This window comes from Scomber japonicus, chromosome 5, assembly GCF_027409825.1.
Source record: "Scomber japonicus isolate fScoJap1 chromosome 5, fScoJap1.pri, whole genome shotgun sequence".
Lineage (NCBI taxonomy): Eukaryota > Metazoa > Chordata > Actinopteri > Scombriformes > Scombridae > Scomber > Scomber japonicus.
The window spans coordinates 30,909,321-30,936,823 of NC_070582.1; the positions used below are offsets into that span (position 1 = coordinate 30,909,321).

The following is a 27,503-nucleotide window of genomic DNA, read 5'->3' on the forward strand; positions in this document are numbered from 1 at the left end:
TTCTCCATAAATGGATGAAGACCCGCCCTCAACTAGATGTTTTCATATCAGCTCGCTGCCCGCTCCAGCAGTCTGTACACCTGTCAGTGAGACAAACTGGAAATAAGACGTGCAGCTTCACAGATTGTGTTTCTCCAGCTGCAAAACAACTGAGATTACATTGTCAGTGTGGTTCTTTATACCACTCATGTCATTAATTGTTCTCATGGAATTATAAACCATCGTCAGCAGTGAGATGTAAGAAATATCATCAATGATTAGGTTGTAGCCCTCATATCTAAACAGGCTGTGTCACAACTGAAGATAAACTAAAAATATTAAGAGCAAAATAAAATGTTTGACGCCTATATAAATTAAACGAATGATCAAATGATTCACACAAAATTAATATTATGCTTAGAAATGTGCCTTTCCTTGGCAGATTCCGTCTTATGTTTCATCTCCAGCTCATCACATCACCCTCAGATGGCTTTGTTTATGTGTGTGGCCCCTGGTCTATTCCACATTTCGCTTTTACAGTCCAAATAGTACAACAATGGTATAATGTTTTTATGTGAGCACTAGAGACTTGTTTCTGGACTCTTTATTGGCTTTGTTAAACATGTTAACTGTGGCTCAACTAATGGAATTCACTTTAAAGTTTCTTCAAGTTGCATGAAACCAAAAAGTACTTTCACAAGTGTCATGAACATCATCACCTCTCTGACAGCACATTAATCAAAGATCATGTACAATGCGAAACAGGAATGTGGCCTCGCTGCCATGGTTTTCCATCATTGTGCCATCGTAGTGTTTCAGTATGATCGGTTCGTTTTGATCTCTTTGACCCTGCAATGGGAACATCTGTTCTCAGAAAAAATAACCATAGCCGCACCCCAAAGCCCTCTTTCCTACACTGTTCCCACTTTGCCTATTTGTCTCCCTGTGTTTCCTCTCCTGAGGTGAGGAATGTGTGTCTGTGTGTGTTTGTGTGTGTGTCTTGGTCACGGTGGTCGTAAGGTTGGGGCCTTTCCAGCAAATTCAACAATTTCCTAAATCACTCTGTCCTCTATTCTCCTCCTCTTTTTTTCCCCCTCCTCTCTCATCCAGCCCTCTTAGCACTCTTCCCTTCATATGCTTCTCATTTGTTTGGAGGCTGTCAATAGCACAGGATCTGTATTGACTTTTATGTTTGAGAACTGGCATCTGAACCCCCCCTCCCATTGCTAAGGTGTCACCTGGCCCGGATGGTAGAAGTTGGACTAAAGGCAACTGCAGCTTGGAACTCTTGACAACTACATGATGCTCATGTTCTTGTAACTTATCGATGGATTTTCTTCATTGGCAGTTCATGTGTCCAGGGAGGCATATGCGGTTCGAATAGTGTCCACTAATATTCATAGAAAGGGAATGTGAGGAGGTGTGTATGTGTGATGGGTTGGAGAGTGCAGCGTGAGGATAAAGTGTTCCTTGAGGTTTACCTAACCCCTGCATTAGAGGCAAGACCACAGTAACCACCTCCAGATGTTTGGGAGCATAATCAGACGGATTATTTACAACAAGGCAATAAACATCACCCTCTTCACACTATTACACTTACTCTTTGCTCCTTCGGCAATGCCCAAGTTAATGCTTAATCTAAGCAAAGGTCCCTAATCACTGAGGCCAAGCCCCGTTTATGGGAGGGAGGTTACTTGGATGCATACAGATCAGTCATTGCACAGCAGAGGCATACAAGCTCAGGGACTCATCAGACTCATCTCTACCAGTCAAACACCAAGAGCTTCAGGAGTCGCAAAAGGCAGCCACCATGCCGATAGGGTCTATTACATCCATGGTCATGGCTGCCACTGCTGTGGTACTGACCGCGTCTGTCATCGCTGGGACTGTAACCATGGTCATTATATTTCAGGTGCAGACCGAGGGCTTGAATATGACACCAGCTCCAACCAATGGACCCACAACTGCACAACCAAAACCAGAGATGCGGCTGCCGAAGAATCTCATACCTGAGCACTACGAGGTCTTCATCCAACCTCACCTCTACTCTCAAATCATTGAGGTTGTGAATGAAACCAGTCCCAACCAAACGATGCTCTTCACAGGACACTCAACTGTTTACTTTAACTGTGTCACGCCAACTAGCAGCATCTACCTCCACAGCAGGGACCTGGTGGTTGAAAATGCTACGGTGAAGGATACTGATAATAATCACATAATAAATGTGGTCGGAAAGGACCACCACAAAGATGGCAGCGACTTCCTGCAGATTAAGTTGGGGAAATCATTGACGAAAGGAAAGAACTACAGTTTGTATCTGGATTTCACTGGAGAAATTTCTGAAAATCTTGAAGCGCTGTACGTAAGCACGTACACAGAAAATGTCACATCCAATGAAGTTCATTCAGATTCAATGAGGTAAGTAAAACAAGGAATAATAACTTTAAATCCTAAAAGGGTAGAATTTGTGGTTATAGTATTCTGATGGCATACATTTGTGTTTATAGAAAAATGAAACACCCCTTTAAGATTTTCTCTCAGTGAATTGTTTAGAAGAAGTAGTAAGCACACATATTTTGGTACAAACACAGGGGAAGCAGCAATTTTGAGAACTCTGCGGTATCAGGAGATTTGAAATGAAAAAAACTGTTTCACAGAAAGTGAAAGAACGTATAAATGGATTCACTGCGGTCTATGATCACCACCTCTGATGGATGAAAGTAGCCAAAGTGAATGTTTTTCACAGTTTTTCTAAAGTTAATATGAGGCATCAGCAGTCTGAGTTAGGCGAATCAAGTGGGGATCACTTGAGGTTACAAGAATTTTATTATAAAGTTTGCTCCTTTTGTTTCCTCTGTTATTTCTTTACTGAGCTGGAAAGTAACACATATAAAGAATGTTGTACTAAAAAGACTAACTTTGTAAGATTTTCAGAAAGGATATAAAGAGTATATATACTCTATACTGTCAGAACTGCTTATCAGACAAACAAATAGCTTCAGAAACCTCCTCCAGGCCAACTTCACAACACAGCTAACATGATCCACAAACTGATATCAATCCTCCATCAATCTCATGTTAAGATGACTAACAGACAATAAATATCTGAGTAACAATGTTCTCAGATCACTGTACTCAATTACTCAATATGATTTTTTTTTTTTTAGATCTGAAATATACATAGTGTATATCTGGAAGTTTGTTGTCTAGGTGGCTGATAAGAGCGCAGCCTAGTCAACAGGAAGTAGGTGAAAAGGTGTAGGAGATATTATGTATTGCAACATGTTTTGTACCTTATATGTGACAGTGGTTTCAACTGTATGTAGATAACTATTGCAGTGTCACAGTGTCTATAGGAACATAATGACATATTTCTTGGCAGACATTGTACAAAAACAGTTACGGTAAAAAAGAGAAATCCCTTACATACTATGCAACAAAGTGTTGAAGTGCAGTAGTGATACGTTCAGCCCACTTCCACATATTATTTTAACAATATTAGGTATTACAGAGCAAATAAACACATGTGCTACGATACTAAAATGTAAATTCATTGAAGTATAATGTATTCATGATGAGTCATTGTATTTATTTTTTATTTATGAGCCCTTCATCTTTTTATTTATCCAAAATAAATAAAACAATGATGTCATGTATATATGTAATACACTTAATATTTGTAATAATGGCATTCTAATCAGCTCCAGCAGCTCTTGCTGTTGTGTTTAGTACTGATTAGATAATGCATGCTAACATGCTAAACTCAGGCAGTAAACACGACAAATGATACCTGCTAAATATCATTGTGAGCGTGTAGCATGCTGACATCAGAATTCATCACAAAGCTGCTAACGTGGCATTGTGTTAGGTTGCTGGCTGCAAAGTATGAGGTAATGTGCAAAATGAAGACTGAAATCAAACTTGGACCATAATCTGTGTCTTGATAGCTATAATACAATAAAATATCAGATCAAACATTTTTTATTTTTTTGAGAAAACAAGCCTGACCATCTCAAAGTTTTGATTTTTGAGCCAAAATCGAAAAAAAGCTGCATGAGATTAGATCTGTTTATAGTTTTGTAAAATAAAGTGTGTCATTGTTTAGTAGCTCATGTATATGTTTGTTTACATTATAAAGATAGATTTCATTCAGAGTAATCAAACTGCATTGGATTCATGGTTTAGGCTTTTTTCTTGTCAAATGACTGTTGTCTGTATTTTTATTATGACAGGCTGGGTAATAAAAATACCCACAATATGAAATCACTGAGTGGAGACGTGTGTTTACACAATGATTGTGCTGGTGTGTGTCTATACACACACATGTACTCTATTCTGTCCTGTCGTATCCTCCATATCCCTCTGGGCCCAACGTGCATTTTTACACATTCATATACAGTTATTCAAGTTCCTCATACTGACCACTAAATGTGTTCTTGGGTTAACTTTTGTATATTTGTTGTTGTCTGTCCCAAATACGCAATCTACCATCTAACAACAACAAACTAAATTGGAACCTGTATTCCACATGTCAATATCTGTTCATTCATTAATGTCGATGCTTTTGAACTTATCTTTAAATCATTTGACATGGGTACTTTATGAAATCCAAGTCACTTCCTAATTTAAAAAAAATCTTCTTATATCACATGAATAATGGGCTGACTGTCTATCTGTATTCACAGGTACCTTGCTGCCACTAATTTAGAACCAACAGATGCCAGGAAAGTGTTTCCTTGTTTCGATGAGCCAGAAATGAAAGCAACGTTTGATGTGACCGTCAAACACAGGAAATCCATGTCAGCTATAGGAAACGCGAAGAAGAAAAGTGAAAAAAACAAGCTTATGCCATAATATACTAGGCAACAAATGTATGTATAGTAACAGACTAAAAGATGTCCTTCCTTATACTGACCTGCTTTGTTTCAACTCTCTTAGCTGACAACATCGATGGAGAATGGGAAACAACCGTATTTTATACAACACCAAAGATGTCGACGTACTTGTTTGCCATCGTTGTTTCAGAGTTGGATCTAAAGTGCACCCAACATGACCGTGTGGAATTATGTGTATGTATGCTCCTTCGTCGTTTTGTGATGTTGGTATGGTGTTGACCAAAATCTTGACTAGTTTGACTGTCATTTCTGCCAGTCATTTTTTTCCATTTTATTCTCCAAACTGCAATTTGATCAAAATTTTACTGTCAACCTGCAAATGGTTATTTTACAGTATGGTTTTAATGGCATGAAAAAAGCCATTTCATATACCTAACACCAAAACTGTATCCAATAATGAAACTATTTTCATTATCCCAAACTGTTTTATTTCATTTGTTTTGAGAGATTTAACCTTCCACATTTTACTTGCTGAAGTAGCTTCATCTCACCTCTGTGTTCTGCTCATACAGATGTATGCTCGCCCTGAGGCCATTGGCGATACTGGTTATGCAGAAAGCATCTCCTTGAAGATTCTCAAATTCTACGAGGACCGTTTTGGAATTACGTATGGTCTGAACAAGCTAGGTAAAACGTTGTCAAGTTATAACTTCTATACTAACTGGATACTCATGAACAGTATGATAAACTACTAGATAAATAAACATAGGTGTGTGATTTGTCCATGTCGATGTGTGATTCCTCTAGCTCAAGTTGCACTGCCGGACTTAAATCCTGGGGCAATGGAGAACTGGGGATTGGTCACATACCAGGAAGCAGGCCTTCTTTATGAAGAAGGAGTGTCATCACTGTTGCACAAGGAAGTGATTGCCACCCTTATTGCACATGAACTGGCACACCAGGTCAGAGGTCAAGATTCATGAATGTAAAAATCAACACTGTGATATGACCTTGTCTTGCAGCCATAACATGATTCCTTTTCTTTTTCCTGCCAGTGGTTTGGGAATCTGGTGACAATGAAATGGTGGAACCAACTCTGGCTGAATGAGGGCTTTGCCACTTACATGTCATACTTCGCAGTGGACCATGTTGACCCCACCTTTGAAGTAGTAAGCACCCCACACTTCTGCTTGTGGAAAAATTCAAAGAGCAGCCGTTCACTGTGTAGCAAACGAGTCAGTTAGGCAAGACATAAACAGAAGCTCTCTCTCTATGATATATTCAGTGCACTGTATTTTCCTAATTTAATTATGCAACATGTGTTTTCTGTTTTCCTCAGGAAGACATGTTTATCATGAACGACCTCCATACAGCATTTGAGGACGACGCTTTGGCTTCGTCCCATGCTCTCAGTGTTCCGCAGGGCGACATCCAGAAGACTTATGAGATCATTGAGATGTTTGATACTATAACCTACAGCAAGGTAGAGAGTCAGTGAATATGCACCACAGTACAGGGTGCAACACACAATCACAGTCCTGGAATCAATATCAAAGAGTTTAGATTTTTACACTAGATATCTATTTTTCCCTGTCATTTCACCCATACCATTGTACTGTAAATACTAATATATACGTGTATCTGTTTTTCACTCTGTAGGGGGCTATTGTCCTGAGAATGCTGGCAGACGTCGTATCGCAAAATACTTTCAACAAAGGGATCAATGTAAGTAATATTTTTAACCCTCATTCAGATGGGCTGAAACTAGAGTCAGGACCAGGTTGACAATCTTGTGTGTCTTGAGTGGCACTTGAGTGTCCAGTGCCACTTTACAATGTTTAAAAAAAACAAACAAAAAAAGCCACAGACCCAGTGCCAATCCATTTTCATAATGAGCGCTTATCTATTTATTAATTTACTGCTGCTGCTTGTCTCGAGGTCTAGATTCCACATGTCAAATGATCTGTGCTCTACACACACTGGCACGCACACACTGACACATACACGTTATCCCTGCTTTTCTTTGTTGAGATGCATGATCACTGATCTGTATTTGCAGACTTTCAATTGGACACATGCCTCTGATCCACAGTCATTCAGCTCAAAATTGACTTCATATGTGAGAATATCTGTTTGCATATATATATATATATATATATATATATATATATATATATATATATATACATATATATATTCCAAATGCTACAATCAATGCAAAAGTCACCTTCTTACGACAGTCAAACTTCTCTGGCAAGCTTTCCCAACAGACCAGACTGGAGGCCTCTTGATCAATAGCTTGGTGTTTGGCAGCACTTAGGGTTGTGAACACACTGCTTTGTTTGGGCCATTACTATCTTGATTTATTAAGCGTTATCAGCCTTATCTTTGAAGTTATTCTTGTGCCTTGTTTAAAAATTACTTTTTTGCACATGAAGTTGGACACATGACATTTTCGCAGCAGAGTGTACACAACTCTGTCCTTTTGTGAAATGAATCTGATCTGAATCTTTGGTTTGTCCATGACTGAAAGAAGCAAATATTAGACAACCTGCTTTTTTTCTCAGTTGTTCTTGAAATAAAGCAAAAAAGAAAATGAATTAGCTATCCTGTGGTTTCATTACATTATTTTAAAGTTATTTTAAATTGAATTTTTCCTTTAGTTCTTCTTTAGGCAATATTTTATTGGACGTTTGTTTGTTTTTTTTTAAAGTATAATGAGTTGCTCCGTGTAGCCATGTTAATGGTTTTGCGTGCCACAGGTTTCTGACCTGCTCTAGACTAAGGGTCCCACTTCCATGCCAGGACTGACCAGGTATAGTGACTGGGTGAAATTTTTGTTTGTTTGTGAAAAGATGCCGGTCAATAATTTCATGGCTCACTATGTGACATGATTTACAACATGGTGGGTTTTTTTTTAACTTGATGCTTTAAGTGGTGGTAGGAAAAAGGAAAATGCCTGCTTCAAAATCACATTTTAGAAATATATAATGTATACCTGGCTTAAGCCAACCACGTGCAACCAGAAAAGTAGAGGACCTTACTTTACCCTTAGCATTACAAAACTGTCAGGCCTCATGGACTTCTTTTAGATGCATGAAAAGGAGCTGATTCGTTTGGCCATAAGTAGTGCCAGATACTGGCACATGTAGTCTCATGTGGCCACAGCTTCCTCAGAACATGTGGTATGATGAGACCTTGGTGAGCCAACAACAATGCATTGATTGGTTCTCAGAAAAATGTTTTTTGTACAGTACTTGGGGTTTGTTCACCCTGTAAAGAACAAGTTTCACTTAGCTTTGGTGCATTGTATGATATTATTATATTGTGTTCTTGTATTTTCTCCAGCTTACACTCTTGATTATTTTATTAGGGAGAGCTATCTTAAATTAATGGAGTTTACTACAACAGTGTCCTGCAATAAATCCTACCTTCATGGAGGTTATAACGTTCAGCCCAAAATGGAGGATGCTCATGTTTCATTAGCTATGTTGCTACATCGATGTCTGCTGTCTTGAAGGATAAACTGTTCCACAAAAGAGCAATGGTTTGCATACAATTATGATTCTTGCGTTAATGGCAGAAATATGTTTTTTGAATTAATAGTGTGAATTTATTGTTCTGTTACTGACCGAACTAGTGAGCTAGATAACTGGCACTTAGGAAGCTAGCTAGCTCAGGTAATTTTGTTTCACTCAATAACGGTTCAAGATTACGTAGAGATTAGGGATTGAGGCCTCGGAGCGGTTGCACCGAATGTGCAGTTGATAATCCAACTCTCAATTAGAAGGGGTCATGTAGTCAGCTAAATTAGGTTTTTTAAACATCAATAAACAAAATGTCCATCATACAGTATCCAAAACTGATCTACTGACAGTAACACAATCATTGCCATTCTAAGGTCAAACATTCTGATATCTGGTCTGGAAAAGATCGACAATCCACTCTTATTTCTCACAGCCTCAAGCAAAATCAGTAAAGGTACTTTATTTTCACTGTTAATTGAAGGTTTATTGAAGCTTGATTGAGGAGAACAGAGTTGTAGTTAAGCTGAAACACCATGTAATGCTACTCATTTCCGCAGTCTACTTCCAGAGAAAGGTCATTCTTCACACATCTATGCATCTTTTGGTTATTGAACTTTAAACAAGACACTATGCTGATTAACATCTTTTTTGTCCACACTCCGTTTCTTAAACTCAGCATGCTCCTCCTCGTGTTCCCTCCAGGTACATTTGTGGTGTTGAAACATTTTGCAGATTGCTTCCCCACGAGGTACTTCAATGTTGCACAGATTACAAATAGCTTGTGCTTTATCTGTCTGCCCACAACACCGACATGTTTGTTTGAACCCGACAGCTAATGATTCAATATTCAAAAAACTTTATTGTTCGTCACATTGTGACAGGGCTCAAAACTCGGATTCAAACAAACATGTCGGTGGTGTGGAACTTCTTCAGAGTAAATGAGACAGATAAAACACAAGCCAGATGGCAATCTATGCAACGGGAGCATCTGCAAAAAGTTTCAACATGACGACATTGATCGGATCGTGAATTAAGACATTACAGCCAATCTCACAAATTGCATAAAATGCTGAATATTGGCCGATCAGATATAGCCGATCAGATCGGCATAATGCCTAGTAGCCATAGTGACCAGAATCTCTTAAAGTCTGTGTAAAGTAAGAATAAATATGTGTTCTGAGTTTGACATACCACAGAAAAGTGTGTTGTTAACCACCCTGCCAAATTTGAATGATTAAAAAAATCGCCAAATATATGAAATTGGGCTTCAAAGTTGTGTAAAAATCAGCCTCTTTCTCTGCCAACCCAAACACTGAAACCCTGTCCTCTACCAAGTGTCACCTGTCAATCAAAGAGCTTTCTGCTACTAACTCAGCTGCTAGCTGAGAAATACGTTTATGACCTATTTAATGTGTTTAGAAGAAAGTTTCTGAATTCACTTTACACGGTCTTTAAGGAAGGCAAGTACGTTCAGAATTGAGAACGATTTCCCACACCTGGTGCATCATTGTGTTCGAGCACGTTAGAAAATGACTGAAAAAACAGAGTTTTCAGCCAAACATATGTTCTCGGCAGCTGTGTTTGCATATCTTGATCTAGCTCTCTAGTCTCAGCGTTGGCTTTTAAAAGCTACATTTCTTCCTGGAAAAAAAAGAACACAGGATGAAAAAAATATGTTTACTATAACATCTCTCTCATTGTATTTCTCTCTTTGTTTTAGTGGTATCTCAAGGCCTTCGAATTTGAAAACGCTGACCAGAATGACCTCTGGGAGTATATACAGAAGGTAAAGTCTTGATAAATAGAAGATTCAGTCAGGCTTTTCTACAAACCACTATAATATCATGCTGTGTTTCCAGGCTGTATACGCTGATCGCGGTAATGAGGAGGTTGCCGAGATTATGGACACGTGGACCAATCAAGTTGGATATCCTGTCGTCACCATCAACACTACCAGTGGTGCAATTTACCAGAAGCGCTTCCTGTTCAATGATACTGCTACTGATACTGAGTCTAGGTATGTGTCTTTGAATGTCTGTAACCAGTGTCTTTAATCAGTGTTTTTGCTTTCCCTGGAAAGTCGTTTAATTTGGTTATTGAAAATAACAAACTATTGAGAGTGAATCAGTGTGTTTTCAGAACAAATATATCCACATATTTAGTGTAAATGGAAACAATGGAAGAAATCACAACAACAATGGGAAAAAAATAAGGATCTCATGGTTGGGGTATTTATTGATTTCTTGATAAAAAAAAGACATTTTTGATAGTACATGATATATTTTTCTCTCTTCTATTGTCTACATGTATTAGAGGTATAGTACATATATGTCTCAGTGTAGTTGTTTGGACAAGAGACAGCAATATATTTACTTTCATGGTCATAAATTTGAATATAAGAAGGTGGAGTCGTGCAAGGATTGGTATTGAACCCTACATGTTTATGTATATAATTTGTGAATATGTTTGTGTATATATTATACCACTGATCAATATTTCTATATGAACAATGGATCACATGCTATGTGTAATAGGAAATAGGTCTCTCATACTCATGAACCCGTAGGGAAATGTCTACTGACTTTGTAGTTCCCTGTAGCTTTGGAGAGCTTTCTAACATCTTTCAGCTCACTGTTTTGGTTGACACTCACCGCTCACTTTAGACTTGTTTCAGGGCTTAGCAATCAGCTGTTTTTTAGCAGATAACAGTCAGCGTACAGTTAGCAAGTAGCTAGTATAAATGTAGTGGAAAATTTTGCAGTTAAAGAGACAAATATTTCTCTTAGGAGTTGAGCTAAAAGAGAAAGATTATTGGACTTATTTTAAGGTCATAATATGTCAATAACATGCCAAATGACCCAAAAGACAACACAAAAAGTGGGTTTAATGATAAGGTAATATTACACAACAGTTTGTGGTCAACACATTAGTCTGAAGGACTGCAGTAAAGTCTGTTTAAATGGGATTTTCACTCATTGCCATTGATACTTGAATTTTTGACCAATGAAAAACCTTGACAGAAAATGTATAGTAAGACACTGGTTCCACCTTCTACCTTTTGTGTGCATTTGAATTTTACATTTTTAGTGTGGTTGTAACCCATTCTGACTAGGATTAGAGATCCTTTACTTCAGTGTCTCTCCAAAGGCCAAGGTTGGGTTATCAATCCTTCACCAACTTAAAAAGGCCAACTCCCTCTGAGTATAATTGGTGCCAAATAATTAAATAGTCCATTTCTTGTGTCTGCTTCATTTGGCAAGATACAGCGAGTTATTATATCAATGTTACCTTGTTAACCAAGTATTTCCCTCGCAGGAATGTGTGAAATCATTGCAGTTGATTACAGTAGATTATACCTTTGGCCATGCAGAGCATTTTAAAACAATGTTTTGTAACTATGTGCTCCATAACATTGCCATGGTGAGTTGCACAATATTTTAACCTACTGTGAGGTGACCGAGTTTAAAGTTGCTTCCAGACTTTTCTCAGCTCATTCTGCTCACTGTACAGAGGCTTTTCATGGATCCTGATTATACCCTACCTGTTCTATTTTTTTAATCCTGTTTAGAATTGCGTGGCACATCCCTATCCGAGTCATGACAAGTAAGAACACTGAATTTGGTCCCGACTGGTTGACAACAGAGTCAGGTAACACAATATACAATACAGAGCCTTGAAATAAACCCCTTGCTTCTTCAAATTTGTAACAATTTGTAACAACTATGTTTTTATATTTGTGATTCATCGTCAATGAACTCTAATTTACCTTCAACCAAAATGTGTCTTTTAAACAGCAACTAAAGATGGATTCCAGTCAAAAGATGGAGAGTGGATCCTAGCAAATGTCAACTGCACTGGATATTACAGAGTGAATTACGACCCAGACAACTGGCAACGCCTCTTGGATCAGCTATCGACAAACCCCAATGTGAGTACTGACCCAAATCCTGAATTAACAAATCCCAGATCTGAGCAGAAAAAAACCTCCGCTGACATACTGTTCATGTGATGGAAAGAAAAATAATTTTACAAGCTGTGGTTTATGAGAATGTAAAATTACAACAGGTTCTTTCCTGAAGTTTAGCCTTTCAGACCTGACCCAGCTGAACCTGCCTTGTGCTCTAGAATGTGAGAACTGAACCTAACTTGAGGCTATTTTTTTTTCTTCCAAGACAAAGTTATATGCTTTCTTTGAAAAGTTTTTCTCACACAACAGCAATAGACCAACACAAAGGCCCGCCAGCCCAAAAAATAGTATATATAACTGAGCTGATTAGCCATAGGTTTAATGGCAATAGACACATGCCAGTCAAGTACCAACATGTAACACCAAAGCATCTAAAATTAATAGATTGTCTTACTGGTCAGTAAATCAGTTTCAACTTTACTGAATAACATGATTGGTAAAGTCAAAACTTTTCTTTATAGCTGAACTTCATCCAGAACAAAACTTTATACAGGATGCTCTAAACATTGCAGGTTTTTAAATGTTGTCACCACATGTACCTCTTTGACAAAGCAATGCCCTTCCTCAATCATTGGGGATCTTAAGTAGCTTGTCTTTTCCAAGTTTTTGCTTTATGTCCTCTGTTACTCACTAGCTCATTTGTCATGGTTACATTTATATTTTACACAATCTTATGTGGCTGGACTTCCGGTGAGCGCTTCAAGTTGGCGACATAGGTAGAAAGCTCTTCCGATCAATTTAATAGAAAAACCCACCAAACTACGAATATTGCTATCACAAGAAACTAATATGACTTAGAATGAGTGGGACAAGAAGCAAGAAAAAGACGCTGGGAAATAAAAATCAGGAAAACAAAATGCAAGACGAAGAGAAGGGGAAAGAAACAATGAACAACAACACAGCTAACGTTAGCATGGAGGAATCCGGCAGTGAAGAGGAGAGCCTCACAACGACCAAAGCCATTCAAAACTTAAGCAAAGACATTCAAAACATGTATAGAGAATTCAAGCGAGATCTAATGGACTTCAAGACCGACATCAAGCAGGAGTTTAATAACTTCAGAGCGGAGACAAATCAAAAGATAGAGTGTTGCCAGTGATGTCCGCAACCACGGTATAAGGCTAACTGAAGCGGAGCAACAAATGGAAGAAACGGAGACCGCTAACACTGAGCTGAGGGATGCTTTGCTCGACTCACTGAAACAGCAAAAACTGCTTCAAGACAAAGTAACGGACCTGGAAGGAAGATCACGCCGTAATAACATTCGCATATACGGCATTAAGGAGGGCACTGAAGGAAGCTCGATGTTAACGTTTATTGACAACTTGCTGAAGACGGAGCTAGCGCTGGATAGTACAGCTGATTTACAAATCCAACGAGCCCACTGGTCTATCAGCCCAAAGGCTCAGGATGAAGCAGTTTCCAGGTCTATCCTAGTCAACTTTCAGAGGTATGACACCAAGGAAAAAATACTGAAGAGGGCTTGGTCAAAGAAAATCACTTGTGTCGGGACACTAGTCACATTTGCCCACGATTTCCCCACAGAAATTAACAACAGACTCCGGGAGTACAGGGATATAAAGAAGACACTTAAAGAAAAACAGATTCGTTATCAGACTCCCTACCCCGCCCGGATGAAAATCCACTGGGATAACGGACCGCGCCTCTACAACAACGCAGTTGAAGTAAGCGAGGACATGAGAAAGAGAGGCTTTCAGCTCGACTTGCCGCAAAAAACTATCTCCAACTGGGAGCAGAAACTCACCCAGGACGCATGCTAGAGCAGAAAGGACGGAGATCGATCCACACGCATCCGGGAGAGGCTCAGAGATTTTCATCGGCAATAACGTAAACACCACACTAGAGCTCACGTGGCCTGTTATTATTATCACCACAACCCCCCGCCCGACAGGCGCAAACTTGATCGGGAGGAGAGTAAATGACTGTTTGGCTCAAGAGAAGAAGGACACTTTGCTAATTGCAAAGAGGGAGCCCCTACACAAGTAGGACTGATTCTCCACCAGTGAATGAGTAGGTGTAGGAAGAAGACCGGGCAGTGTAAGACCCTGAGGTTGGAAGTCAATGTTGTACTTACTGTTCATGTAAGCGTTTTTTGCTATTGTTCCCACAGTACATATGTTCATAAAGCCAGCACATGTGGATTAACCTATTATTATGGGTTGTAGCAAATTGACAATAGCTTCTTGGAACGTAAATGGCTTGAATAATCCTGTTAAGAGGGGTAAAGTAATGGCAAAAATAAGAAGAGAGAATAATAAAGTTATATTTTTGCAGGAAACCCACCTATCCCGAAATGAACATGAAACATTAAAAAGATTTGGATACAAAAACACATTCTACAACACATTCAAATCAGGTCATAAAAGAGGTGCTGCAATTTAACTACACAACTCTGTTCATTTTGAATTAATTAGGGAGAATGGGGATAGTGAAGGCAGATATATAGCTATTGGTGCAAGGTAATATAGAAAATCACCTGACCACACTCATTTCAGTTTACTTACCCCCACTAAGTGATCAAAACATTATAAAAAAGCTCCTTGAATTGATTGGTTCAGAATCACAAGGCACACTAATCTGCGCAGGAGACTTTAACATATTAACCACTTAACGCACGCAGTTCCGTCTACGGGACGGGACGGATGTTAGGAGGTAGCCACAAGTTCTTCTGAATGTTTTAAACACCAACCCTTAAACATATATATTCATGCCGTACATCGTTGGAAAGCTTAGATTGTCCTGATTCAGTCAAGACCAGTCACGACTTATATGGTTGCTCACAGCCGTAATAGTATTAGCAATTAGCTCGGCTAGCCCCTGAGCTAAGTAAGAAAAGCTATAATGCCTACATACCTTCAAAGTCTTCCCTTTATCCACAACGTTCATCTTATGACTCAGGACTTTCTGTACAGCTCGCCAAGTATCCATTCTTGTGAAATATGAAATCCGTTTCCATAAAACCGAAATACTTTCCTCAATATGTCAACATGTATTTAGTCCAACACGTAACGTAATAACACAAATAACAAACCATACACGGTCCGTTTACGTCATTTCCTGACCTGCGCGTCCATCTCAGAGTACACGTGACGAGATGTTTACGACCGTGAGCCTCTCCTGCTTCTGACGACACCACACACAAGCCAATCGGTGTTTAGGATTAGGCAGTACATGTCTCCAAAGCCAATGAGGACATGTGACCGACAACAATGACGACATGGCTTTGATTGACTGCTGTTCTAGCCTATGGAAATATTCGGTGAAATGAAGTTGATAACCTTTTAGCCAATAGTCAGAGGTTTCCAACGGTGTATGACACTAAGCTATTAAGTTTGGCTGTCCATAAACAAACTCCAAGCGTAACCGGCGTGCGCCCTGTGCGTAAAAGAGTTGAACCATGTATCATTACGCACTCGGAATTTTGGTACACGGTTGGTTCTTCTTCGACTTAACATATGACTTATACCAAAATAAACAGATAGATAGATAGATAGATATGGCCAAACAAAAAGATATGGTTATATGTAATAATAATAATAATATTAATAATATTAATAATAATAATAATATGGCATCAGCTTTCATTAGAGACCAAGATTTTGATTGTAGGCAAAGGGGATGTGAAGTTATAGGTGTTTGATTGTGGTTATACAGCTTTGGTAACCAAGTGTCCATTTGGAGTCTCCAAAAAGGACCTGAGGAAAACGCATGGACATACCCGTTGAAAAATAATTCTGAAAAATTCATCTTTTGGTCTTTTGACTCCAAATTTGGACTGCATGAAGCCAAGACCTGTGGCTGTGGCCTCATTGTGTCTATATCCTGCTGAGAGGTCCCTGAATGTCTGTACACATGTCATTGTAAAGGCAAACCTATGGGCGAGTAAACAACCCCATCATTGTAACCTCTGCCACTCTTTGTCAGTAAGTCACAGAATCACACAGACACTTTTACAAGAATCCTGAGAGTGTTTCCTTTCCAACGATAACAGACACATCTCTGAGTCTCAAACTATGTGGGATCTGTGCTGCTCACAACTTGGGCATGTCGTTTAGGCTAACAGCATGAAAAACAGGGGCGTGTGTTAAGTGGTTAATGAATGGCAAATTAGACACGTCTAACAGTAAGAGAAATATAACTTCTCAAACTAAAGTGCTGAAGAAAGGGCTGGACGAAGTGGGTTTACTTGATATTTGGAGGGATCTTCACCCGTTAGACAAAAGCTACACCTTCTACTCTGCTCCCCATGAAGTACATTCAAGGACAGACTATTTTTTTATTTTTCAAAATGATAGACATAAAATTCTGAATTGCGAAATCGGAACTAGAGATATTTCAGATCACTCACCACTCTATCTGAAATTATATCTAGACAGTAGGCCGAAGAAAACTACTTGGAGACTGAGTACAAGTCTGCTTAATGATAAATCATTCATAAAAGATGTGAAATCTGAAATTAAGACCTTTCTTGGCCATAATGACAATGGAGAAGTGAACCCAAATATATTATGGGATACTTTAAAGGCAGTTGTCAGGGGTAAATTGATATCCCTCAGTACGGCAATCAAGAAGGCAAAAGAAAATAAACTAAAACAGCTTGAGGACAGTTTAAAAGAACTGGAAAAGCAACACTGCAGAAACCAAGACCCCCAAACCCTGTTTAAAATTAAGGAAATTAAAAATCAGATATCAGACATCTATAAAGAGGAACTTGAGAAGAAACACAAATTCTTAAAACAGTCATACTACGAAGTGGGCCCTAAGGCTACAAAATTACTCGCAAAGAAAATACACAAAAAGCAATTGTCCCAATCAATATACAAAATATTGGACTGTAAAACGGGACAAATATATCATAATTTAGAGCAAATCGATGCTGCTTTTCAATCATATTATAAGAACCTATATTCGCAGCCAGTGCTAGAAACTAAAGAAAATATAATAACCTTTCTAGACTCCTTAGATCTACCTACAATCGGAGGTCATCAAAATAAATGTTTGACATCACTGATTACAGAAAAAGAACTGGAAACGGCACTGAATAAACTTAAAAATAATAAGACACCAGGAAGTGATGGACTACCAGCTGAATGGTACAAAATATTTAGAGAATAGCTGAATCTAATACTTCTTAACTCTTTTAATTGGACATTAGAAAACAAGTCATCTCCACCTCCATGGAGTGAGGCAATCATTTCTGTTATCCCCAAGGAAGGAAAGAATAAATGATTAAATAGTTCATATAGGCCGATCTCAGTTCTAAACCAAGACTATAAACTATATGCATCAATAATGGCCCGAAGATTAGACTCGTTTATGCCAGAATTAATTGATAGTGACCAAACTGGGTTTATCAGGGGGCGTCAAACACATGATAATATCAGACGCTCTCTTCATATAATACAGAACATTAGGAAAAATAAAATAAGTGCAGTGCTGGCAAGCTTAGATGCGGAGAAAGCTTTTGATTGTGTTAGCTGGGAATATTTATTTTTAGTTTTGAAAAGATTTGGTTTCAATGAAAAAGCTATTAACAATTTTAAAACATTATATACTGCCCCTACAGCAAGAATTAGGATAAACGGAAGCCTCACTGATCGCATAAATCTGGAAAGATCCACACGACAGGGATGCCCTTTATCGCCAGCCCTTTTTGCGCTGTACTTGGAACCTTTGGCACAGACAATAAGAGAAAACTGTAACATACAGGGAGTTCTGATTGATAATACAGAACATAAAATAGTGATGTACGCAGACGATGTCTTGCTTTACATTAATAACCCAGAAAAATGCCTTCCTATCATTTTAGATCTCCTTGATGTATTTGGCACATATTCGGGTTATAAACTGAACATACAGAAAACTCAAGTATTAATGTTCGATTATATCCCCTCACCAGAGCTCAAACACAGAATACCAATTGATTGGTCTCAAAAAGTAATTAAATATTTGGGAATTTGGTTGACTTACTGTCCTAATGATTTGTACAAAAAAAAACTACGACACTGTGAACAAAAAAATCAAAGAAGATCTTGGTAACTGGACAGCCTTTTTACTAAGCTTCAGTGCAAGAATTGACCTTATAAACATGTCTATTTTACCTAAACTATATCTATTTATGTCATTACCTATTAAAATTCCAATTAGTCAATTTCATGAATGGGACAAGCAAATTTCACGTTTTATTTGGAGAGGGAAAAAACAAGGATTAAATACAGCACATTGACTATTAATAAAGAAAGAGGTGGTATGTCTCTCCCTAATCTCAGGAAGTATTACCATTTTGCCCAGTTAAAATATGTGGTTCTCTGGTGTGATAGTGGATATGAGGCAAAATGGAAGGACATGGAAAGAGAATGCAGGGGCACCCCTATAAAAGCGATGATTGGTGATAACAAATTAATGACAACACTTCAAGAGCATTTGAGCCCATTTGTCTCTTTTACATTACACACCTGGTTTGGGGTTGTGAAGCAATTCAACTTGTGGATTCAATTGAAAAAAATCAGATGGGTTGGATATGACACAGACTTTAAACCGAATGGTATGGACTCCAGGTTTAAGTACTGGACAAATATGGGTATTACTGCCTATTGTAATATAATGGAAAAAAATACGCTAAAAAGTTTTCAAGCACTGAAAGAAAAATATAACTTAGAAAATCAGGATTTTTTTAGATATTTACAAGTATGTCAATATTTTATGAAAGAAGTCCGGGAAAAGGAAACTGCAGAATCAAACGAAATAATACAACTAATAATACGGGCATATAATGGTACCTGTAAATCTGTTATTTCAAGGCTTTTCCAAGGCATTGCAAAGAGCAGAGATAATACCACAACATACATCAAAGAGAGATGGGAGAGAGAATCAAATGACAAAATAACCTGTGAACAATGGGATAATATGTGTGGTAATGCTTTTTCCACTTCTTGTTCTATGTATTGGCGCGAATTCTGTTGGAAGAACCTTGTTCGTTTTTTTGTAACACCTAAAATGAAAACATATTCAGTAACAATGGTTCACACATGCTGGAGGAAATGTGGAAATGACGAGGCAAACCACTATCACACCTTTTGGAGTTGCCCAGGACTACGGCCTTTTTGGGACGATATTGTGAACATCATACAACAGATACTGGGACAACATATTCCTCTACCATTTACAACTCTTTTTTTAAGTGATTTACCTGACGGGATGGCAAAAACTGATAAATACCTCTTAAAAATAATGTCTGCAGCAGCAAAAAAAGCTATTACCCGTAAGTGGCTGCAGTCAGACCCACCCACAACCTCTAACTGGTTAGAGTTTATTAAAGAAATTCACCAGATGGAGAGACTAACCTTCCTGCTCAGACTAAAAAGAGACCTGTACTACGCAAGATGGGAAAAATGGATGGTGTTCTTGACGAAAGAGGAGGGTCATTCATGACCTCCCCCTCCTTTCTACTTTTGTTTTATTGTCTTGCTAATGCTCTGTTTGATGTGGTGTATAACCGCCAGATACTTTCCAAGGGACACACTGTTTGAACTGAGTAGAACAAAAATTGTATTTGTTGATTACCCTCAAGTGATCCAGTTGCCTGGCAATGTTATTTCTCATTTGAATGTACTGTGATATTGTCATGTTTGACTATTCCTGTCATAAAAACTAATAAAAAATATAAGTATCAAAAAAATCCTTCTCCCCAATCAGGCTCCAGGGATAATGTGGGCTGTGGGTGCACCGTTTAATGCAACATTTAAGTCAAATAAAGTTTAGATTGACAAGGCTGTATAAAAAAGACAAGACTACATGAAAAACTGAAAAGTGAAAATGATATGAAGAAGTTTTTAGTGTTTGTTCTTTTGGTTTTAATGCCAAATTCATTTGCATATAAAGACCATATGGTTTGGATTGTCCAAATTCAATGGACTCCTTTATTTTAAGCAACAATAAAGTCACTCAAAATATGCTCCCTTTCTCATATGATGACAAGTGGATCAACTTTGTTGGAAAGGAAGAAAAACATGTTTTTGACAAAAATCTAAATGTCAGTCGAATGGTGTGGTTGAAAGAGACAAGATGCAGACTTGATCCAAATAAACTAGGGAAAATAAAAATGTCTTGATTGCCGAAAGGGTTGAATCCATCCAGCAGAAACATAGTTTTGAACTGATCCTGCAATAGAGGCATTGTATTGATTCTACTGAAAATATGTACCTTTGTTTCTGGATTAGACTCTTTCCATAAGGTCACTCGGTCAGTCCACCACTTTGACCTAAACTAAAATCCAGACTTACTTTTGTACAGGTATTCATGCTCCCTAGAGGATGAATCTTACTGAGTGTGGCATTCCCCTAACTTTTAATGTAGTGCCAACACACAGCTCCAATGCCATTAAGTTACTTGTGAGATGTTATATAATCAGCAGAGTTTTACAATACATCCAGTGGAGAACATGAATGTCTTTTTTCGAATTTAATGGAAATTGAAGTCGTTGTTGGAGTAAAGACTTGGTGGCACTAGATCAGGCATGTCCAAACTATTCCATAAAGAGCCATGTGCCTGAAGGGTTATTATTCCAACCAATCAAGAGCAAATGATTTGATCAATCAACTGTCTGAAGACTGAGTCCAACTATTTCTTGGTTGGAAAGAAAACCTGCAGCCGTATGGCCCTTTATGGAATTTTTTGGCCATCCTTGCACTAAATTAAAGTCAGGAGATCACAAAAGTCATTTGGATTCATCCTCTTGAAGCCATGAATCTCTGTACCAAATGTAGCGCCACTTTATCCAAGCTGTCCAGATATTTCACTTTGGACAAAAGTAGTAGACTCAAAATCTCAATGTGTATCTCTCTATGGCACTACAATGTCAGAAGTGAGGTTAAAATTTTCTTACTCTTATGTTGAGTGATTATGCTAGTAGAACTTTGTATCTCACAACTTTTCCTCATCTTGCTTGTTTTCCAGATGATTCCAGTGATGAACAGAGGGCAGCTTATTGATGATGCATTTAACTTGGCAAGGTAATGATTTTTTCTTTGACTGCTTTAACCTTTCCTTTCAGCATCCAGTTATTCAAAACCACTACAATTCAATTATAGATTAACTTTGCGTTGTGATCCTTCTATCGCGCCACATTAAGTTTACTTGAATGTTAAAAGCATGATTGAAATTAAGGTGATGTTCATTTTCCGCTCTGATCTTCCTAAATCGAATCCCTTTTTTTCTCTCAGAGCCAAAATGGTCGACGTGCCTCTAGCTCTGAATTTCACCCAGTTCCTTTATAATGAGACAGCATACCTCCCTTGGGAGTCTGCAGTGAGGAACCTCAAGTACTTTGTCCTCATGTTTGACCGCTCTGAGGTGTATGGACCAATGCAGGTAAGTGTCATTGTGATTTTAAAAATGGATTTTATAGACTGTGTTAAATAGATTCTTAATAGTTCACCAGCTTTATTATATTACTAACTGATTTGACTTGTACTGGATGGAAAAGATTCAACATTCTAAATGTGATTTCCTGCTGGTGTTAATGTTCATTCCTTGTCAAAGCATACAAAATATTATATTATGACGTGTATTCTTGAAACTCGGTTGTAAAGCTGTTTCTTCCTGCAGACATACCTCCGTTATCAGGTTGAAGGCCTGTATAACTTCTTCAGTAACTACACTGACAGTTCCACTGTCCCAGTGAAGCACTCCCTACAGTAAGGAAATATGATTTTTTTTAATGACTTCTCAGTTGGTTATCAACAGATTTACACATGTTTAAAGTTCACAGTTTTACAAAGTCCAGTCCAAGTGTGCCAATGCAGCGCAGATGGGCGAGGTTGCATTGTTTGCCTACACATCATCAGCTGTACATGTTATAGGCAGCTGTGTATTGTGGGCTTGCCAATACTCTGTTCATTATAGAACCAGTTCTTAAGACATGAGGGAGTATAGTTTAAATGAAAATTACAATGACTGTAAACTCTCTTAAATGATGTCTTTGTTAATTGTTCTATATTTCTATATTATATATATATATATAAGATTGTTCTCTATCTTTATACAGGTGACACCTACCTAACACGTTTACCAAATCAGTGTGACCAAACCATTTATTTCTGTGATGAATCAGATTCATCACAGAAATAAATGTATTTTATATTAAAACAGCACTAATCAATATTTTATACTTGCAATGTATCAAATAACTAAATAATAATAATTTTATATGTTTCCACTTATATAAAATATCATCTGGTTTCATCCCAAGGCATAATCAGATCACCGCTATAGATGTGGCCTGTTCCAATGGGCTCCAAGCATGTCTGGACATGACTAAAAGGCTGTATCACAACTGGATGGAACCTAACGGCACCAACGAGTATGTACACAACTGCATATGTATAGATACATAATTTTGACTTTGAACATTACATGCATTTGAATGAAGTAGAGAAATGTGTTTACATATGTCCTCTTTCCCCTTTCTATTCCTTACTTTCTGCATTTATCCTAAACTTGCACATAATTTTACTGTGAATTAAGTGACTGGTTGCCAGTAAAAATGATCTATATGATATATATGATGAACTATAAAAGATTTAATCATGTTCTGTAGCCTTACCCTCTGGCATTGATTTAGTAGAGGTATGTCATTTAATTGTTTTGTGTGTGTGTGTGTGTGTGTGTGTTAGTTGGTGGTGGTTGTTACCACTCTGTTTTTTTGGTTGTTGTTGTTTTTTAAAGTTGTGCCTGGCAGGATCTTTATGCTGATGTGCAATTGAATCAAAAATCACAAAGTGGAGACTATAATCCTATTTAAAATGCATTTGCCAAAATAAAATTATGGTGCCTTTACAGTTACTTTTCAACCTTTAAGAGACTGTAATGTGCAAAGTGTCCAGGTGGAACTTTAAATAACTGAGACATTGTGACTCTTAAGTGTGTATGCTGTGCATTCATGAATTACTTCAACACATATGCATGTGTGTACTGTATATGCATGGAAGTGTCCATACATTTGCACTGGCCCACATTTGTAAGTGGATGTGTATGTGTTACAAACGTTGTATTTGCATGTACACCAAGGTTCAACAAACTGGGTTAAAACCCAGTTGATTTTTTTTTTAAAGATTTTGTTGGCATAGACACCTTTATTAAGCAGTAGACAGACAGGAAACATGGGAGAGAGAGGGGGGGTGACATGCAGCAAAGGACCTCCGCTCGGGATTCAAACCAGGGTCGGCTGCGCATATGGCATGGGCTCTAACCACTCGACCACCTGCACGCCAAAACCCAGTTGATTTTAAGTCAGTTGGTTTTTTTAAAATGGAGAAATTCTGTCCATAACTGTATAAAGACCATACTTTAATATCCCCCAGATGTAATCCCTTTAAAGTTTTGTAGTGGTAGAAGAAAACACATGGAAATAGACCAGATGGAGAAAATGTTCAGTATGTCTACAGATTTGCTGATAGTCAGGAAAAGGCAAAGTCAATAGTTCAGGACAACCAAGAAAACTTGAAAATGAGACAGCCCTGATGCAGGGAAATGACTGTGTATATGTGTGTGTGTGGGATTCAGGATCCACCCCAACCTGCGGTCTGTAATCTACTGCCAAGCTGTGGCTCAGGGTGGGAAGAAAGAGTGGGAGTTTGCCTGGGAGAAATTTCAGAGCTCCAATAAAACCTCAGAGAAAGACCAGCTCCGAGAAGCTCTGTCCTGCACCAAGAAGACCTGGCTGCTCAACAGGTGAAGCCAACAAGCATTAAACATTAAGCCCCTAGTGTCATATCTTAATAGTGAATCATAACTGTTATTTTGAATGTGTACATAACTTCTTTCATTATGGCCACACCCGTGATAAGGTGTGAATCCCAAACATGCAAGTTTAATTAAGTGAAGAGCTAGGCAGTACCTTCCTTATCTTACAGATACCTGGAGTACACCTTGGACCCTGAGAAGATACGGCTGATGGATGTTGCTTCCACTATTAACTATATTGCCAATAATGCGGCGGGGCAGGCACTGGCATGGAACTTTATCAGGGCACACTGGGACTACGTCAGTCTGGGGTAGGTTGCTGTTTGGACTGTAACGTCTCTCCGATTACGCCTCATTGTCTGAGTCATGAATACGTTTTTGAGATTGTGTACTTGGGTTGGACCAATTTAGAAAAAAAAAACAGCATGATACCAGCACTTTTGGTTTGAGGTTCATGATAGGCTGGTGTTTTTCACCAGCGCTAAATGTTTAATTCTAGACATTTTAATTCCAACAGATTTACAAGAAAATTAAAAGTATTCATGGTTTACCCCAGAATATATGCTTGTGATGTTGGAGAAGCCAGCAGTTGGATTGTGAGAAGTTAAAACTCTCTGCTAAGGCAGAAATGAAATTCTTGTTATGGTGTACAGCTCGTTAAAACTCCGAAATCAGTTGTCTCTTTAGGTGCTAAATGCTCCACTATGTTCACCAGCTAGTTGCTAACTTTGGTGTTTGGTGTTGGGCAGGCAGCATACAGCAGATTTATCAGAGCTTTTTTTTAATGAAAACAGCTGCCTGGCAAATTTGGAAATGAGATTAAATCCTAAATGAGCCAAAAAAGGCTAAATAAACTCTGAATTACAGTATTAAATGATGATTCACTGGTGTATCACTACACTTGACATTGCATACAGTCATTTGATCCGTTGTAAATATAAAAATATTGATCAATAAAGCTTTACATTAACAATCTGACATTTTGGGAATATACTTGTTTGCTATGGAATCCCGTGGGTGATGAGATAAATAAAACTGCACCGGTTAATATTTTTTAAACAATAGATTAAATGACTATATGCGTAATATGAAAGGTTCCAGTCACAACATAGAATTATCACCCAAATCTGCAGCTCCTCTCATCTCCACAGAGCCTCTTAGCCACGTTTAGCTCATAGTTTTGGTTGTCTGGACCACAAATTTGCTCAGTGCCGTCATCAACCCCACTGCACTAGACTGACTGACTACCTGCCCGGCACCTAACAGCAGACAGCTAAAGTTAGTAACTGGGTGATGGAGAAAGTCAGACAGGTCAGACCTCTAGCAAGGCAAACAAATATTTTGTTGTTCGTGGAGAACCAAACAACTAAAAAAAGAGACTTAATATTGGACTTGGATTTAGGTCACCAGACATACGACTCAACTCAAAACTGCTGAATGTGCGAATAAGCCACTGTAATAAGCCTTTATAATGTCAATGTTAATGTTTCTGGCTTGTTCCACTGCTATCAGGTAAAAAAAAGATTAGTAAGGCCCAGGTTTGTCGGCCCAGGGTACTTTAAAGGTAGCTTAGTAATGTAGTAATGATCAAATACGCTGCCAAAATGTATCCACAGAGCAGGATATAGAAGAATATAATGTTGTGTCATGGAAAAACCTCCACCATCTCACAGTTCCATATCTGCTGTGAAATTAAAGGGCAGTATTATTCCCACACTGTTTCCCAGTGAACTAACCTATCACTCTAACCCTGAGCACAGTATTTGCTTGTTCATGTTTTTCATGCTTCTGTCTCATGATTTGCTTTGAGGCCATGAGCTGCCAGTCGAGAAGTATTATGCGTTGCGATGCATGCTGTTGCTTAAAGTAGCCTGACGTGGCCTGCAGTTAAATTACTTGAATAAACAGTCACTGCCATAAAAAACAGTGGCTCATAAAAATCATGCACAGTGTCATTAGGTACAAAGGTCCTCAAATTGAATCAGTGCTACCTCTTCATCATAAAGTCCCCATTGTTTGTGCTGTTTCCAGGGAAATCAATTGATATGGATCAAAGTTTAAACATACACAAGCTTTCATTTCATAAGCAAACAGACCTGAGGTTTATCTAAATCAAGAAATTAGTAAAGATTTAAAAATGACCACCAAGTCTTAAATATGTCTTTCATAATATACCATTTCTAATATTTTGTCCACCCTTCAGGGATGGAGCCATGCTGATCGAGGGAGTGACCAGACGCTTTTCCACACGATTTGAACTGGAAGAGGTAATTCATTGATGCTTTATTATCTAACAAAGATATAACCAACCTGCAATGACGTCAGAGAGAAATCGCTATCTGTAATCATGTACTAATAATAGTTTTATATTTCCAGTCACTACATTCACCCTGATATGCTATCAGATGTGTCTCTGTCATTATAAGTTGTATGTATTGATGTTGAGACAGCCATACCTTGAAATGAGCCATAACCCAAATGTACTTATGTTATCCCATTTCCTATATATAAATGTATTGGGGGGGGGGGGGGGGGGGCTATATTCATCCATAAATGAATACATATTTGTCGCTCTACTGCGTATGAGACTGAGTCAGAATAAACTAGTGTGTCTGTGTGTGTTCATGGTAATGAGGATAATGTCAACCAAAGCAATGTTGTGACTCACTGATGTGTTTTTAATCGTTTTTGGAAAACGATGAAGCTCTACAGCATAGAGGAATAAGAAATGATCAGAATAAGTAGGTTTTGGATATACAATTACTTTTTGAGAGTATGATCAATTGTGTTTGGGTTTGGACTTCTATCTGCAATGCAAATTGGCTGCAAGTTCTATTGTAGAAATATAAACTATAATATAAGCTGTAGCCTCACAAAATAATGTAGTATGAAATGCTTCCTTATGAGTCTACTTATGTTTGGTTTGCTAAGCTATGATTGGTCAATTGCTGTTTGTGGCACATGTTTAGTTAATGATAAAAAAAAAGATAAAGCAATTCCCACCCTTGTATTTTAAAATCTCACTTCTGCTAACCTTCAATGCTATTACATACCTGCATCACCTGTTTCTCTTTGTCTGTTTGTACAGCTGGACCTTTTTGCCAAAACCTATGACCTGGGTCCCGCTACTGCAGCGGTGGAACAGGCCATAGAGCAAACCCGAGTCAACATCCAGTGGGTCCTTGAGCACAAAGAGATTGTACTGGACTGGTTTGAAACTACCGTGAACAACTACAATCTTTGATTCCCCCCCCACCCCACTCCGAGTCCTTCAGAGATCAGTGGTGCTGGCACTTTTCAATCCTTTTTTTTCCCCGTTTTTTCAAGCTGAAAACTCTTTTTGAGACATTCCTCTTCCATCAAATCCACTTCCAAAAAACAAGAGCAGATCAAACATAAATCCCACTTTGCCAGGAAAATGGACCAGAAAAA

General features: G+C 38.3%; 1 protein-coding gene across 1 annotated transcript; it reads left to right on the forward strand.

The window, feature by feature from the left end:
* Nucleotides 1-1,789: 1,789 nt before the first annotated feature.
* Nucleotides 1,790-27,315, forward strand: anpeplb (alanyl (membrane) aminopeptidase-like b). Its single transcript, XM_053319988.1, has 20 exons — nucleotides 1,790-2,397; nucleotides 4,665-4,807; nucleotides 4,918-5,048; nucleotides 5,387-5,501; nucleotides 5,622-5,776; nucleotides 5,870-5,983; nucleotides 6,154-6,297; nucleotides 6,474-6,539; nucleotides 10,062-10,127; nucleotides 10,201-10,358; nucleotides 11,910-11,989; nucleotides 12,136-12,269; nucleotides 21,285-21,340; nucleotides 21,551-21,698; nucleotides 21,936-22,024; nucleotides 22,579-22,689; nucleotides 23,892-24,059; nucleotides 24,242-24,382; nucleotides 26,275-26,338; nucleotides 27,160-27,315. The coding sequence occupies exons 1-20, from the start codon at nucleotides 1,790-1,792 to the stop codon at nucleotides 27,313-27,315; spliced, it is 2,847 nt and encodes a 948-aa protein (XP_053175963.1).
* Nucleotides 27,316-27,503: the final 188 nt, after the last annotated feature.

Coding starts and splice junctions, on each gene's coding strand:
- anpeplb (XM_053319988.1), top strand. CDS start 1,790: ATGCCGATAGGGTCTATTACATCCATGGTCATGGCTGCCACTGCTGTG. Junction 24,060..24,241: donor AAGACCTGGCTGCTCAACAG/GTGAAGCCAACA, acceptor CTTATCTTACAG/ATACCTGGAGTACACCTTGG. Junction 24,383..26,274: donor TGGGACTACGTCAGTCTGGG/GTAGGTTGCTGT, acceptor TCCACCCTTCAG/GGATGGAGCCATGCTGATCG.